Here is a 16,503-nt window from a genome sequence, read left to right on the forward strand (position 1 = left end):
GTCTGTCGACCTGCCAGCACTTTCATTTGGTAAGTCACATCATCTTTGTTTTTATATATATATATAATCACTTACAAAAGCCTTTTTCGACCAGTTCTTGTGTATTCTCTGATGATTTGGGATCCTTAACAAAGTGTCAAAGAGAGACAAGATCTGAGTACTTCCTCCGTCAGTCATCTGAGTGTCTCCCAGACATCAAATTGCAGTGGAAGCTGCTATAAAAACAGCATTGAGCACTGCAGATAGCCTTATTCACAAAATTCCGGAAGCGTGTCTTCCAAAATCAGTCAAAAAAGATAATATTTATGTCAATAAATATCTTGCATTGTGACCATACTGTTCAAAAATTGGAGAAATTTTGGCCCATTGAGTGATATCTACAATATTTCTTACAGCTTGCCATACTAATTGCACATTTTTAGTGCATCTCTCTCTGATCAGTGAATTTTGCCTGACTTTTTGTTACTCAGAATGTTTACACTTGCTACCAACCTTAGCTAGGTAACAGTATTATGCACTGTAGCAATAGATGGCCATTAGAGTTTTCATACATAGTAGTTATTTCTTAGCAGTAAGATTTCATTTTTGATTACTCATACATTAAAGTGATGCAAGCTTTTGCATCACTTCTGTGACAGATTAACCCATTATATCTTTGTAACTGTTTTAAGCTGTAAAACCTGGGAAACAGAGGTAGGGCTAGTCCCAGCAGTCAGTGCCCTATGGGTTGCTCACAAGCTTTTGCTCCTGATGTCCTCCACTTACGGGTCTAGTTAAAGTGTGTAATTAGTGTTTGAATGGAATAGGACAGGGGTGAGGGTATGATACTACTGCAATATGCACCCTCTGTTTTACAATGAACTGTGGTTGGCAGATGTAGATGTAGGTACCACCTTGAGCTAAAGTCGGCGTGGTTCTTTTGACAAAGCTGTGGCAGAATCTTCCCCATCTTTGTCCTTTTCATGCTAAGAGATGTGTCTCTGATAACCTTGATGTGACAGGATGGTGAACCTTAAGCTATCTTCCTTTTGTGTCAAAAGTTCAGCTTCCCACAATGTTGTAGTGCAGTCCAAATAGTGCAGTTCTCATTTCTCTATTCTGAAGCAAAGTACGACAGAGGATACAAAATAAAACTCTGTTCTTATGATACTGTATGTGATAACAACTACAACATGGAGAGTTCATCAAAAATCAAAGAAATTTATTCAAGATATGACCTTCAGTGAATTGATTGAATTTACATCCATCCAACTCAATTAAGTGCCAAAAACCATAATTTGATGGAAGAATCACCTGTCCCGTATATATACCTACAGTTATTCACATTTAATTGGAATTTTACATTCATACATACATACATACTTGTTCCATAGATCATGAATGTGACATTTTGTAATGTTGTTGAACATGTCACTTTAAGGGGAGTACATACGTCCTATACCCACAGTGTTAAATTTGCAATATTGATAACCCATTATCTCAGAATCTGTGAGAGATAGAGATCTGAAATTTTTGGGATGTATAATATCACCCCTTTTCTGATTACTGAACCAGAATCAAAATGTACAGAGAAATAATTAGCTAGTTATGATTTTTTTAAAATGTTGTTCAATATTTTCTTTTAAAAGTCCACTTTTTCTTCCGTAAGTAAAAAACCATTAGAGGTAGAGACGTTTTGGGATGTTCAGTAGCTGCAGTATACTAAGTGGTAACATAGTGTAAAATTAGAGTTATGTATCTGTAATAGTTCCTGAGATAATGGGTCAAATAATTTTAAAAATGTCATTTCTGGCAAATCAAGTTCAAACATTTTATTTGATATTTACTTACACATGGAGGCATGCCAGCTTCTAAAAACAGCCAGGCCCATAATCAGCATTATCTGGATCCTGTGCTTGACGATCCTGCAAACCTAGAAGCTTCCTTCTATTCCTGCCTCTTGCTTCTTTAGTCATTTCCTCTGATTCACGCTGGGCTTTCATGATCTTAAGTCAATCCATTTGCTGAAAGGCTTGCAGTGTGTTGTCACCTGGAGTGATACCAAGTTCCTCTAGTACCCCAGTTCTTCCCTTTATACCAACATTAAAAGTTATCACAGCATCACAAACACCCAAGCATAGAGTTTTCCTTCCTACAAAGACATTTTTTGGTATGCGGGTCCAAATTACATTATTGAAAGACTCATTCGGGTTTTGTGTTCGACCATGGAGACATTTGGAAAGAAGGTCAGGATGAGCTAATTCTCTATATATTGGTTTAATAGCTTCCATCACTGCAGATGGTATGCTATTTTTGTGCCTAAATTGTTCCTCGCTACCCGCTGCCTGAGCTTTGCGATACTTGCACCATGAATCAGCACCAGATGGACAAAGACCATGTATAGGTGTATCGTCATTGGAAGGTTTGTGGAAGAATGTAGCCCACACTGCTCGTTTCAACCCTTGTAGGTCATGTGTATTGTTTCTTATTGCCATTTCATAATAATGCTGGAGTTCATCAATGTTTTTGTCTGTAAGTCTTCCATTGCCATTTAGAGTCTTTCCATCTGATAACTTCTCTTTTCCTTTTGTCTGCTTCAGTTTTCGGAGACGTGTTCCCATCCGTTTTTGAACATGGCCCACACATTCAATCTTAACAATCTGCTTATTACCATAAGGTTGGCTTTCGACTACTGATTTGTAAGCTTTTGAATCACCATCCCCCAAGTACTCGGTGTAACACACACCTCTCTCCTGTTGTGAACGTCTGAACATAGAAACAACTGAAGTAGCCTCCATACACCCACTAGTTCCCTCATAATTCTTAGCACAATTTGTTTTATGGCTTTCACTTTTTTCATGAACTGATTTACACTGATGACAGTATTTAGTTAGCACTTCAATGTCTAAAACTTTACCTGTGTCAACACTAGTGACAGTTGCAACTGCATTTTTTGATGTGTGACCTCTTTTCTGTCATGTGCCATCAACTTCCACAGATAAGTCTGTGGTGTTATTTAATTCTACTGCTTCTTTAGCAGCAGCTTTCATAGAAGCAACAACAACAGATTTGACACACTCACCAATTACTTCTGTGTACTTACTTGATCTGATTGGTGGGTTTGGCAAGTTCAGCATTGCACATAATACTTCAGCTGCAGTCAATCCTTTCCCAATGCACCTCATTCCATAGAGGAATCTAAAATTGCTCTCAAACAAGTCATTCTTGCACTTTTCAGAAGTCCAAAATGATGTCGAGAGCCTGCAAACTTCGCACTGAATATCAAGTTTGTTAGCCAGTCCAGTCCTTGCAGATGTGTCCTCAGAGATGCTAATTTGCCCACCACAAACCTTACATGACACAGCATCTTGCAAAACTTGTCCTAACACACTCAAATCTAAAAGAACATAACCTAAACTATTTTGATCTTTACCAATAAATAAATCCTCATGGTCTCCAAATTTCCTCTTCGAAGCACTAGTAGGTGTGTCCTTATCGCGGGTCTGTGAAAAATCTATTTCAGAATCAACACTGGATTCAGATTTTGTGATATGCTGATTTCCATGGAAATGTCGCTTCTTAAAACAACCCTTTCTTTTCGTCATATTGAAAAGAGGTATAAGAATGTATAATAACACACCAAACCACTATGTTTTCAGTTCAAAACTTATGAAACATGACAACCACAAAGTAAATAAACAAAATGTATGTGCAATACCGCCATTTCTGTTTACACAGTGCATCCAACCTCCTAACACGAACATTAACATGGTTTCAAGGAATAAATAGCTGAAAACCACAGCCTTCTAGATTGAATAGTTGAAGAGATAGAGATACTTAAGGAAGTCAATGCAGAACGACCAGATAATTTTACACAGGCACTATTAACTTTGAAATGATAAAAACTACACTTCCAATTGGAATTTTTCGACAAATAATGCATCAAATTATTCAGGAGAGATCAAATATTAATAAGAGATAATAATCCAAAAATGTCACTTTTTGACCAATTCCACCATACGTACTCCCCTTAACATAAGTTTCCTTGCACAATTTTTTTTTTTTTCCTCTCTCTCTCTCTCTAATAGGCCTATCTAAAATTCGTCTGTTGAGTAGAAGGAGTTGTCATTCATTCAGAAATTCTCTTAATTTGAAGCCATTTTGACTATTTTTCGACCGTGACTGTCTCAAGAAATATGTAAAGGTTTTTTTAAAATTACTGCTAAACTTTGTCAACTGTTGTAGTACTTATTTATTTAGCAATGTGTTTCAAGGGTTAAACCTCATCTTCAGGCTAAAAGGCATTACAAAACAACTGTACAATAAAGTCAAACTGATATTAAATAGTCTTTTCTTATATGCCAGAAGAACAAAGATGACCACAGCATATACAAAAAGACTGTGTAATATCTGTATGACCTTATTTAAAAGTTGTTTTTGTTATGCCAAAGCTTGAAGATGAGGCTTAACCCTCAAAACGTGTTGCTAAATAAATAAGTTTGACTGGTAGCGGTAATTTAAAAAAAAAAAACTTTAAAAAATCCTTTATTTCTCTTAATTTGTTTTTAAATGTTGGTTGGCTATCTTTCAGACTTTTAATGCTATTTGGAAAATGACCATGTTTTTTGTGGCAACATAATTCACCCCTTTCTGTGCTAAAGTCAGATTTAACCCAGAACAGTGAAGATCATCCTTTCTTCTAGTGTTGTAGCTATGCATTTTGCTGTTATTTTTTAATTGGGATAAGTTATTAATAACAAATTTCATATGTGAATATTTGTATTGTGAAGGAACTGTGAAAATCTCGAGTTCCTTAAATAAATGTCAGCAAGGTGATCTTGGTGGGCTGCAGCTATTACTCTCATTACATGCTTTTGTGCTACGAATACTTTTTCTCTTAATGATGAATTACCCCAAAATATGATGCCACATGAAAGCAGTGAATGAAAATAGGCATAGTAGGCTAATTCACTGATATGTTTGTCACAAAAATTTGAAATAAACCTAATAGCATAAGTATCAGAATCTAGCCGTTTCAGCAGATCATCGATATGTTTCTTCCAATTCAATTTCTCATCAATGTGTACACCCAGAAATTTTGAATATTCTGCCTTAGCAACAGACTTCTGTTCATAGTCTTTATTTATCTGTGGTGTTATGCCATTTACTGCACAGAATTGTATATATTGTGTTTTCTCAAAATTCAGTATGTCACTTAAGGATTCCAATTGAGACAGCTTCTACCAGAATCCAAATGTAATTTGTTTACTGGTAAAGTGTCATGAGCCAGTCAACAAAGTGTGAAACAGCATCCATGTCAACAGAAATTGTACACATATGAGAGGATGTCAGGGAAAAAGCAAATCCTGTCATAGAGTGGAGTTCTGAACATTTCCTATCACAGATATGGAAGGACTGTGCTGTTAAAATGCATCTTCAGGAATGCTCTGAAGGCAATAGACCACTTCAGATCTACAGATCTTCCATTGACAGTACCCACAATTATCAGTCATATCTGTGGATGATGTTCAGTGAATCCTAGACCATGACAGGTGATGTTCATTATGTATGGTAGTTGGGTGTAGTGGAATTGTTTCTCACAAAATGATAAAAGTTTGAGAAATAGTAACCACACTACAGCACAGTTACCATGGTGCAAATACCACCATGAATGAAACAACATCTGTTACACAGTTGTCTCAAAGCTTACAACTGCCTCAGGAGTTGCCAATTCTGAACAAGTCCATTCAGGAACTTCAGAATAGTGGACCTCTATCTGTGGAACTGTGGACAAAGGCTGATTTATTGTGTAGTCACCAACTCCATGGTTGGACCATGAATGGATGGAGGGATCTTCTCAGGTGAATCCTGCTTAATTTTGTGCGATAATTCTAGTTGCACCTACATCTATAGCTACATACATACTCCAGAAGCCACAATACTGTGCATGGCAGAGAACACCTTGTACCACTAGCAGTCATTTCCTTTTTGTTCCACTCTCAGATCAAGCAACATAAGAACAAATTTCTGTATGCCTCCACAAGACCCCTAATTTCTCTTATTTTGTATTCATGGTTATCTACATTGGTGGCAGTAGAATTGTACTGCAGCCAGCCACAAATGCTGGTTCTCTAAATTATCACAGTAGTGTTTTGCAAAAAGAATATGGTCTCCCCTCCAGGGATTCCCATTTGAGTTAATGAAGCATCTCTGAAAAATGCATGTTGATCAAACTTACTGGCAACAAACTAGCCGCACACCTCTGAATTGCTTCAGTGTCTTCCTTTAATCCAATCTGGCAGGGATCCCATACATTCAAGCAGTACTCAAGAATGGGTCACACCAGTGTTCTATATGTGGTCTCCTTCATATACGAGCTACATTATTCTAAACTTATCCCAATAAACTGAAGTTGACTATTCACATTCTCTACTACTGACCTTATACATTCATTCCATTTCATCTAGAGGAAAATTGGTGGCTGATATAGTAATAGAAACATGATGAAAAGATACCAGGTAGTACTGGTGAGCTCCTGATGTAGGGAGACATTTTATCTCGTAGCCTTATGGAGCTTCACATCTTCATTGGTGGACAGAGGATTACTGTTCAAGTCTGGAGTTTCGGATATAATGTACTGCAACTACAACCACAACTTTTCAGTTTTGTAGTTGGCTTATGCTGTTTAAATCCCAGTAACAGTATTGCCACATAGTTTTAAGCTTGATCATTTTATATACTGCTTGTAAGTTTCATATTCTCCAGAAATATGTAAGCCTACAGCATGTATGTGATTCTGTACGTGTCACTAAAAGTGATTTTTGTTTGGTTTATTTAACACGTAATGCAATATAATTAGTTTTGCAGATGTCATCAGTATTTGAAGTGTAGGTGCTTTACAAAAAATCTTCTGGGACATTTACTTGCCTCAGTGTGTGTGTGTGTGTGTGTGTGTGTGTGTGTAAAACTCAACACGATAAAGCACATTTTATTAGACTGTTTATCACAATAATTTAACAATATAAATGTAGAAAAACCAGCTTAATTGTCTCCCAGACTACCCATAAGACTGATTTCTTGCTTGACTGAAAATGTACCATATTTTTCAGGGAGCAGCTTCAATGCTGTTATCGAATCTTGAGAAGGAAAAGGAAATTCTTCGCATTTTCCTTAGGGTTTCCCAAATGGAAAATGCTGTATTGAGACGCATGAATCTCAACTCTTTCTTAATGGTGAGTAACACATCATTCATTTTTATCTTTATTGATGGGTAGAAGTCTCTGGTGCAAAACACAATATGAACTTAAAAACTTATAGATTCTTCCAAACTGAAAAATCGAAATTTGTCACAAATGATCAGTACTGAGAAAATACATCAAAAGCCTTTACAAACATCATTTTATATGTTCTAATTATATGTCTGTGGCATATTAGTAGACTGCCAAGGTGTAAAATCAGCCAGAGAAAATTTTTCAGCTAATGGTAAATGTACCTGATATTTGACTATGTTACTTAGACACAATTTTTGTTCGTATGCCATTGTTTTCTACATGTTAAGGTACTTGTACTATCTCTTACTTTTAGGTACCAGTGCAGCGAGTTACCAAATATCCCCTGCTTTTGGCACGGCTATACAAATTGACTCCTGCACATCATGAGGGAAGAGAACTGCTCAAGCAAGCTCAGCACAAGATTGAGTTGCACCTTGAGCATATCAATTCAGTGAGTATACATACTGTTGTACTTGATATGACAATATCAATGAAAATAAAGAATGTATAAAAACATGTTTTTGTACTGATATAGCATGAGCTGTATCATCAGTCCACAGAAATTATCGAGTGTGCTAGTTAGTAATGATTTCAGAAGTAAGAATAGAGCTTTTGAGAAATCAGAGCAGCTCAGGCATGACCAGACAGACGTTGTAATTACTTGAAACCTTACCTTAATTGGATGGGGCTAATTGTGAGTACATAATGTACTACAATCCTTGGCTTCCCTTGATAGATTTTTAGTTGCTGTACCTCAGTACTCCACTGACTGACAATTACACTAGTCTTGTTTCTCCATCATATTTAGAAGGCAACTACTGCAATGTAAAACTTGAGCTTTTAGTTGTTGAAGAAATGTTAACAGGTGATAAAGTAAGCTGAACTCTGGTTGTTTGAACAGCCAGCAGCAAACATTCATTTCTGGAAAAAATGAATGGTTTATGCCAGAAACTCAAGATTAGTATGCCATGAATTACATAAAGTATGTGACATGTGAGAAAGTCAGTAATGGTTCTAAGTAAAGTTAGGAGGATACCATGAAAGTAATTTCATCACAGAATCAGAGCTTTGGCTATGAAACTGAAGCCTTGGAGACATATGAGCACAATGACTCCTAGCAAGAAATATTCAATGACTTTGCAAAAAATGCACGTTAAATGGGGTAAAACTGGGAAAAATAACGCTAATGAACTACATACTCGTGGGAATTCCAGCTAGGAATGCTCATGGGAAGAAGCAGAACACCATTAAAAGTGATTAGAACACACTACATTACTAAACACAGACATACAAATAAACACGTGTGCATGGTACAGCTGTTGACAACAAACTAGCTCATTCAAAGACATGCTCCTTGTGGGAAGCTAAACTTAGTGCCAAAGAGTCTCGTTCTCTAATATTTTATATCATCAATGGTGAGGTCCCTATGGAGCACCCACCCCACCCAGCCTTCCCCCAGGAGCCTGAAGCAGAAGCAGGAGGTCACCGAAGGTTGCAGATGCTGACTTTTTTTTCCACAGTTCTGCATGACCAAACATCCAATGGCTGGCTGCAGTGCAGTACACAGCTCCCCTTCTTAGGACAGGTGGCATGAGTAAAGGAGAGGGGAGGGGGGGGGGGGGATCATCAGGGATGACTTTAGTTGGATTGCTGGTCAGCACTGAGATTATGAAGTTGTAGTGGCAGAGTGCTCAGCTATGCTGAGCCGTGGGGCTAGGATGGCAGTATTCTTACTTGCATGCTGTGTTGTTTCACTCTCCAGACTAAAGCTGGTAGCTCTGTAGTCATTGCTGGCTGTACCAGAAAGACAAAATCTGCCAGTAAATTGAACATCCTGTAAAATCTCTGCTGAAGAGGCATGGAGGTCTTCTTTGAACACAGAATGCACACCTAAAAGAAGCCAGGGTAAGTAAACTGTCCAGTGGCCCCACAACACATAAGTGCTGGTGTGACTGTTTGAGATCAGCATTCCACCAAACTATTGCTCTGTGGATGGTATACTGTGGTGCAGAAGCAATGGATGCCACAAATATAGTTTGGAGAATAGAGCAGACTCAAAATTGGTGGCCTTGGTTGGTAGTGATGGATGACGGGCAGCCAGAATGTTATATACACAATTGTGCAAATTCCCTCGTTGTTGTTTGCACCATTGTGTCTGGCAAGGGTGTTGCCGCAGTTCAGCAGGTGATGTGATTGATTGCAGAAAGAACACACTGTAAAGCTTCCAAATTTAGTAAGGGGCCGACTAGGTTGAGCTGTACACACTGCAGTTAGTCTTTGGGTTATCGAAAATAGGCTTTGTCATAGTGAGTGAGTGAGACTGATGGACAGAAGCAGTTCTGTGACAAGTCACACAAGAACTGTATGGAGGAATCAGCAATAGTGAACCACTCAAATCAAACAGTTATAGTGTCTCGTAGGGGATTGCAGATGTGTGAATCCTTCTGTTGGGCCTTGGTGCATTTGTTACACAAGTTGACACAGAAAAACAGGAACATTTCCACAATCCAATAACACTAGAAGTGATGAAGGAAATAAATTGCATTCATAGTAATTGAAACCTTTCAACTTTGCCATTTACCAAACATTGATGGCATTTATCACTTTTTTTTTTTTTTTTTTTTTTTTTTTTTTTTTTAAATACATCCCTAATATGACGTCCTCTTCTAGAAATACATCCGTGAAATCTGCTGTTGAGAATCCTCATTGACCACAGCAACATCTGAGCTGGGATACTGTGAATTGCATCTGTAATTCTCTGTTTTAACTCATCCCAGGTTTTTCATCGAGTCGTGTAGACTTTGCTCTTGAGGTAACCCCACAAGAAAAAATCAAAACGGATAAATATGGCGATTTTGGGGGCCAGGGAATATTACCAGACTGTGAGATCACACATTGCCAAACAGTTCTAGCACATATGCCATTGATTTCCGTGCAGTGTGTGATGTCGCTCCATGCTGTTGAAACCAGGCTTCTTGAATGTTTGGAAAATTGTTCAATGCAGGTGTAATGAAAGTTCGTAACATCTCCAAGTAATGATCGGCATTGACAGTTATTGTGATTCCCTGTTCATCTGTGAAAAAATACAGTCCAATAATCCCATGTGATGAAACACCACACCATACTGTCACTTTACTAGCGTGTAAAGGGCGCTCATGAACGTCATTAGGATTTGTGTTTGGTCAGTAACAGTTGTTCTGTTTATTCCCATAACCTATGAGATGGAAATGTGCCTCATTTGATATCCACAATTTGTTTAGAAATGCACAGTCATTGTTTATTTTTGTTATCATTTGTCTACAGAATCCTAATCGTAACTGGTAATCGTTGTCCTTCAGTTGTTGCACCATCTGTAGTTTGTACACTTGAGGACAAATCCAGTCTCTTCAAAGTTATTAATCCAACATTTTATCACGTTTTGAAGGAATGGCGTTATGTCATCATAAACTATAAAAACATTGAAACTCACTCTGAGCCATACCAAACCACCATTGTTTTTATAAAAGATTTTTATGGCTAACACATGCTGTTGTCTGTTCCACAGATCCATGATTAGTGAAATGGCAGACTGTTAACTCACTAACTGTTATGAACCCACAGTGCTGCCACCTGCCCATGGCTGCCACTACTCATTTCAAACATTCCCATTATTCTAATGATATTAATATAATAGAAGGAAACATTCCACGTGGGAAAAATTTATCAAAAGACAAAGATGATGTGACTTACCAAACGAAAGCGCTGGCAGGTCGAAAGACACACAAACAAACACAAACATACACACAAAATTCAAGCTTTTGCAACAAAGTGTTGCCTCATCAGGAAAGAGGGAAGGAGAAGGAAAGACGAAAGGATGTGGGTTTTAAGGGAGAGGGTAAGGAGTCATTCCAATCCCGGGAGCGGAAAGACTTACCTTAGGGGGGAAAAAAGGACGGGTATACACTCGCGCGCACACACACACACACACACACATATCCATCCACACATATACAGACACAAGCAGACATCACTGCTTGTGTCTGTATATGTGTGGATGGATATGTGTGTGTGTGCGAGTGTATACCCGTCCTTTTTTCCCCCTAAGGTAAGTCTTTCCGCTCCCGGGATTGGAATGACTCCTTACCCTCTCCCTTAAAACCCACATCCTTTCGTCTTTCCCTCTCCTTCCCTCTTTCCTGATGAGGCAACACTTTGTTGCGAAAGCTTGAATTTTGTGTGTATGTTTGTGTTTGTTTGTGTGTCTTTCGACCTGCCAGCGCTTTCGTTTGGTAAGTCACATCATCTTTGTTTTTTGATAAAAAAATTCCCATTATTCTGTGTCACACTGTAGTTGATGTCTGCTGATAGTGCATTGTTTGTGTACCTGAGATACTGAATATTGGTATCAAACTGTGCAACGTAATCAAGATGGTGGAAATGGTGTAGAGAATGTGGAGAACAGTCCTTTGCTAGATTACGTATGCAATTTGTCAGTGGTCAATAGTCCATGTAAATAGCGGGTGGTCTACCCTTGATGACTTCCTTAAAGTGTTGCACTGCCTAGTATACTGTAAGCAGCTCTCTACCATAAGCTGACCTCTTATGATGAGACAAGGTTAACTACTGTGAGAAGAAGGGTAACAATAGTTGCTCGCCTGCAACTGTTGTTGAAGCACAGCTCCAATCGCAGTGCCAGTCGTGACAGAGGTAACTGCTAAGAGAGCTACTATTGATGGATGGGCTGATATTGCAATGCGTAATAAGCTGAGCTTAATTTGGTCAAATGTTTGAAGAATTTGAGGAGTCCAAGTGAGAGCCTACTTGAAGCATGTGTTTTTGCCACTTGGGGCAATTGATGCCTGTAGAAATTAATCGTGGGCAGTTGTCTCCATAACTCATGATAAATCCTGTCCCATAGAAGCTGGTGGAAAGGTTCATGTATTGAGTTGGAGGTTGAACCTCATTTCGACTAACAGAGTGACCCAGGAATGTTGCACTGGGCTATAAAAGTTGGCACTTCTTGTCGTTCATCACTACATTGAAATGTTCAAGGGTCTCAAAAATGAGTGTAATATGATCCTCATGTTCTTCCAGAAATGCTAAAAGAAAACTAAAATATCATCCAATTATGCATAACAGCATGGAAATTTGAAGAGAATGTCATCAGTGAAGTGTTGACATGCTTGGCCTGCACTTTTCAAAACAAAAGGCATGAACAAAAATTCACAGAGCTCCAACAGTGTTATAACTGATTTGGATATGTCTTCAGTAGCTATGGGAATTTGCAGGCAAACATTTTATTTCCTAGAACACCAAACATGCTAAGGTATGAGAAAAGTCTTGGAACTTCGGTATCAAGTAACTATTAGGTACCATGCAAGCATTGAGGACCCAATAATCACATAATCTGTACATTCCATCTTTCTTGGAAACTAAGTGTATGGGTGAAGCCCACATATTATCAGAATGCCTGATTATACCAACTTGCAGTAATTTAGCTGCTCATAGTCAGCCTGATGCCAGTCTGCTTGCTTTGTGGCAGACCAGCAGACCTGGTATAGTATTGATTTTGTGCATGGTGTCATATCTAAGGCTTCTGTGTTTAAGGGTCACCTGTGATGTCTGGGGAACATGGGGGCATACATGACAGATGCATGCACACTGTTTGAAAAGTTCACTATACTGACCAGTATTTGCGATAAGTCGTGTGGCGTGTCCCAACTGTATGTGTGTGTGTTATCTGCTGGTGTCACCCTGGGTATTTGGAGATGGTGATTCCATTCCTGCTGTAAGCGCCACAGGTAAGAATGTGCAGAATCCAGTTCACGTCCTACCAAAAGTATTGTGGTGTGCAATACAAGATTCTCGTTGCACTGCCGGAGCCTCTCCTTTTCCACTTCTTCATATCTCATAATCACCTTTTGTATTTCTGAGTCTAAAGTCCAATGGTCATTAAACAGTTGGAGATGGGAGTCATGTGTAGACTGAGGAAAGCTCTTTCAGAAAAGTCTCCTCTGGAAATGCCCATGGATGCGGTGATGAGAAGCTGGTACTATGGAGTACTGACCCTTCAGTGTTGGTTTGCCTGAGTATACTTCATGTTAGGTCTTGGGAAAGATGAATTTGATGACAAAAATCCATGCCGAAGGTTGATTCTCAAACATTTGCAACCCCAAACATGTATAACCAGAAATTGCCATGGGAATTTCTTGTGCAGATCAAGGTGCATAGTGTGCATGACAGTCCCAAAAAGTCTGATATGAGTGACATTAGCATTATGTAGATGTATATCAGGATCATTAACTCCATTGGTGGTTTCTCTCTGGGAACGGTGCTCACTTCTGAGCTAGTGTCAATCAGGAAGTATTGATTTGTTGAGTCATCCAACATGTACAGTCTCGTACTGTCACTCAGAAATGGAATACAACTAGTTTGGCTCATGTGTTATAACCACAGGTGACTTAAATGAGTACAGCATTCCAGAGAATCTATGACAGACCACATCTTTGCATCTGGGTGGTTGCACAGTGTGGAGCAGTTGCATGCCGTGCTGGTAAAGCAAGTGTGAAACCAACACAGTCATTGTCACATTGACTCATGTCTGAGGAATGGCATTGTCAGCCATGGACAGGGCCATCACAGGTGGCTGAAGATCATGGCCCCCCTGGTGGAGGCTAGTGATGTTACACTCATGACTGTATGTAACTGCATGGGCTGCATCAACTGCTTGTGGCTGCGGGCAGCGTGTCATGCTTGGAATGTACTGGCAGAAACATTGTGGTCTGTCTCATCTATGTATTGTCATTGCTGTAGGAGAGCAAAAGGCCTGTCAGCCAGGACAAATTTGCATTCTATCATTTTGCTTTTGTGCAAGATCATTGCCAACTGTATCTGAGGTGGTAGTCTGAAAAGCCACAGCATGCAGTCTGGCGCAAGAGTCAAATCGATTGATGTACAGAGATGTCTCCAAACTGGAGGTGTCCTGTTGCCCAATTTTTTCTCATAAATTACTTGTTCAAAAATGACTCTAAGCACTATGGGACTTAACATCTGAGGTCATCAGTACCCTAGACTTAAAACTACTTAAACCTAACTAACCTAAGGACATCACACACATCCATGCCTGAGGCAGGATTCAAACCTGTGACCGTTTTAGCAGCACAGTTCCAGACTGAAGCTCGTAGAACCGCTCGACCACAGCGGCTGGCAAATTACTTGTTGCAGTTGGTGCTCTGGTCTCTTGGCAGGTCAATGGAGCAATGCTGCCTTCGCAGTGTCAGAGTTGCTGTCCACCAGAGATGCTTGTACAACATCGATGATGATGTGGGCTTGATCCCACATGTTGTGTGATAGGACTACAAGCCTAGGAGTATCGTTGAATATGCCATGGGTGTGTAGTATGAAGGTGATGGTCATGAATCATGTTTCTGGATGCTCCGGTTGAGAGTGTGGTGTTTAGGGTGAAAACTTGATTGTATATATGCTCCACTGAAATTTTGACATTGACCTGCTGGGACATGTGGTCTGAGGGCAACAGCAGATGGGATCCTTGGGACCACATCCAGCATGGATGGCAACCCAAGAATCTTCTTGTGTGACTCAACTGGCTGAACCCTGCATGAGGTTATGAACAGATTCGTCTGGCTTGTGCCTGACATGTATGGACCAGTAAAATCACATGAGGCTATGCTGTGTAGACCTGAAATAGTTGGTGGAATATTGTCTTGTGTTTTTGAAGAAAAACTGAACTAATTACCAGTATTGCCAAGGAGGTCAAAAGTCCTTACACACTGCATGTGCACATGTTCATCATTGTTGTAATTGATGGTAGAAGAGCACTTAGGTGTTTAACACGGAATGTAGGCTGATCCCGATGGTAAAAACATTATGCAAGTCACTGTGGGAGTCACCAATTGTCTTAAGTTGTTCATAAAAGTGGTATTCGTGGGACAGATCCATAGTTGAAGTGAACACAGTCTGATGAATTCACTTAATATGTTGAAGTAGCTGCTGCTGTTCATTGCGGGTTCATTGCTGTCAGAATTCCAGCTAGGAAGAAATGCCCGCAGCAAGAAACAGAAAAACAGTAAATGCAATTAACACATGCTGTATTACTACACACAGAAATACAAAGATATGTATGTGCATGACACAGTTTGTAAGATTCTCTGTAGCTGTGTACTTAATTTTCTCTTGTGAAAGCACAGTTAAGTCTTTAAACAAATGATCCCTTGGCTTTTTAAAAACTATTATGAACTAATAATCTTAAGAGGTAAGTTGCCATCAGTAACAACATGATGATGTCTCATCATATTAATTTTCATTTTAGGAAGCAAAGGACATCAGCACCATGAAACTTTGGAGACGTATATCAATAATCAATGGGCGAAGATTAAGCAGTGAAAGTGACATGATTAATATTAAACTCAGAAAGGTAAGCATAGTGAAAACCTTATCACAGTTATAAAACAAAAATGGTAATCTACGAGGGCCGTTCAGAAAGTAACCTCCGGTTGATTTAAAAAAATACACCAAGTTAAATAAAAATATTTTAATATATACATCTTACAACTACATCTTTGCACTATTTTTCTACATAGTCTCCATAGCGATTGAGGCACTTATCGTATCTCTTCACAAGCTTTGAAATTCCTTCTGCATAAAAATCACCCACTTGTGCCTGGAGCCAGCCTGTGACCGCATCTTTGAGCTCTTCGTCGTCATCAAACCGCTGTGACCCGAGCCATTTCTTCAAATGCATGAAGAGGTGATAATCACTTGGCGCCAGGTCTGGGCTGTAAGGTGGATGGTTGATAACGTCCCATTTGAAGGACTCAAGAAGGGTCGTTGTTCTGCGCGCAGAGTGAGGACGGGCGTTATCGTGCAAAAAACGATACCGGAAGTCAGCATACCACGGCGTTTGTTCTGTATAGCCCGTCGTAACTTTTTTATTGTTTCACAGTACACGTCTTGATTAATGGTCGTACCACGATCCATGAATTCAACCAACAACACCCCTTTGGCATCCCAAAACACCGTTGCCATCAGTTTTCTGGCAGAAAAATCTTGCGAGGCTTTTCTTGGTTTGGTAGGCGAATTTGAATGTGCCCACATCTTTGATTGTTCTTTTGTCTCAGGGTTCACGAACTTAATCCAGGTTTCGTCACCGGTCACGATTCTGTTTAACAATGGTTCTCCTTCGTCCTCATAACGTGACAGAAAGTCTAATGCAGAGGCCATTCTTTGAGTTTTGTGGTGGTTGGTAAGAATTTTG

General features: G+C 39.3%; 1 protein-coding gene across 1 annotated transcript in view; it reads left to right on the plus strand.

Moving 5' to 3' along the window:
* The window catches only part of LOC126474457 (uncharacterized), a 124,151-nt gene that overhangs the window by 97,821 nt on the left and 9,827 nt on the right, over positions 1 to 16,503 (plus strand). The window contains exons 10-12 of the mRNA XM_050101930.1: positions 7,089 to 7,211; positions 7,564 to 7,701; positions 15,559 to 15,663. Coding sequence (XP_049957887.1) covers positions 7,089 to 7,211; positions 7,564 to 7,701; positions 15,559 to 15,663 — 366 coding nt within the window. The remainder of the gene's footprint in view (positions 1 to 7,088; positions 7,212 to 7,563; positions 7,702 to 15,558; positions 15,664 to 16,503) is intronic.

This window comes from Schistocerca serialis, chromosome 4 (genome assembly GCF_023864345.2).
Source record: "Schistocerca serialis cubense isolate TAMUIC-IGC-003099 chromosome 4, iqSchSeri2.2, whole genome shotgun sequence".
Classification (NCBI taxonomy): domain Eukaryota; kingdom Metazoa; phylum Arthropoda; class Insecta; order Orthoptera; family Acrididae; genus Schistocerca; species Schistocerca serialis.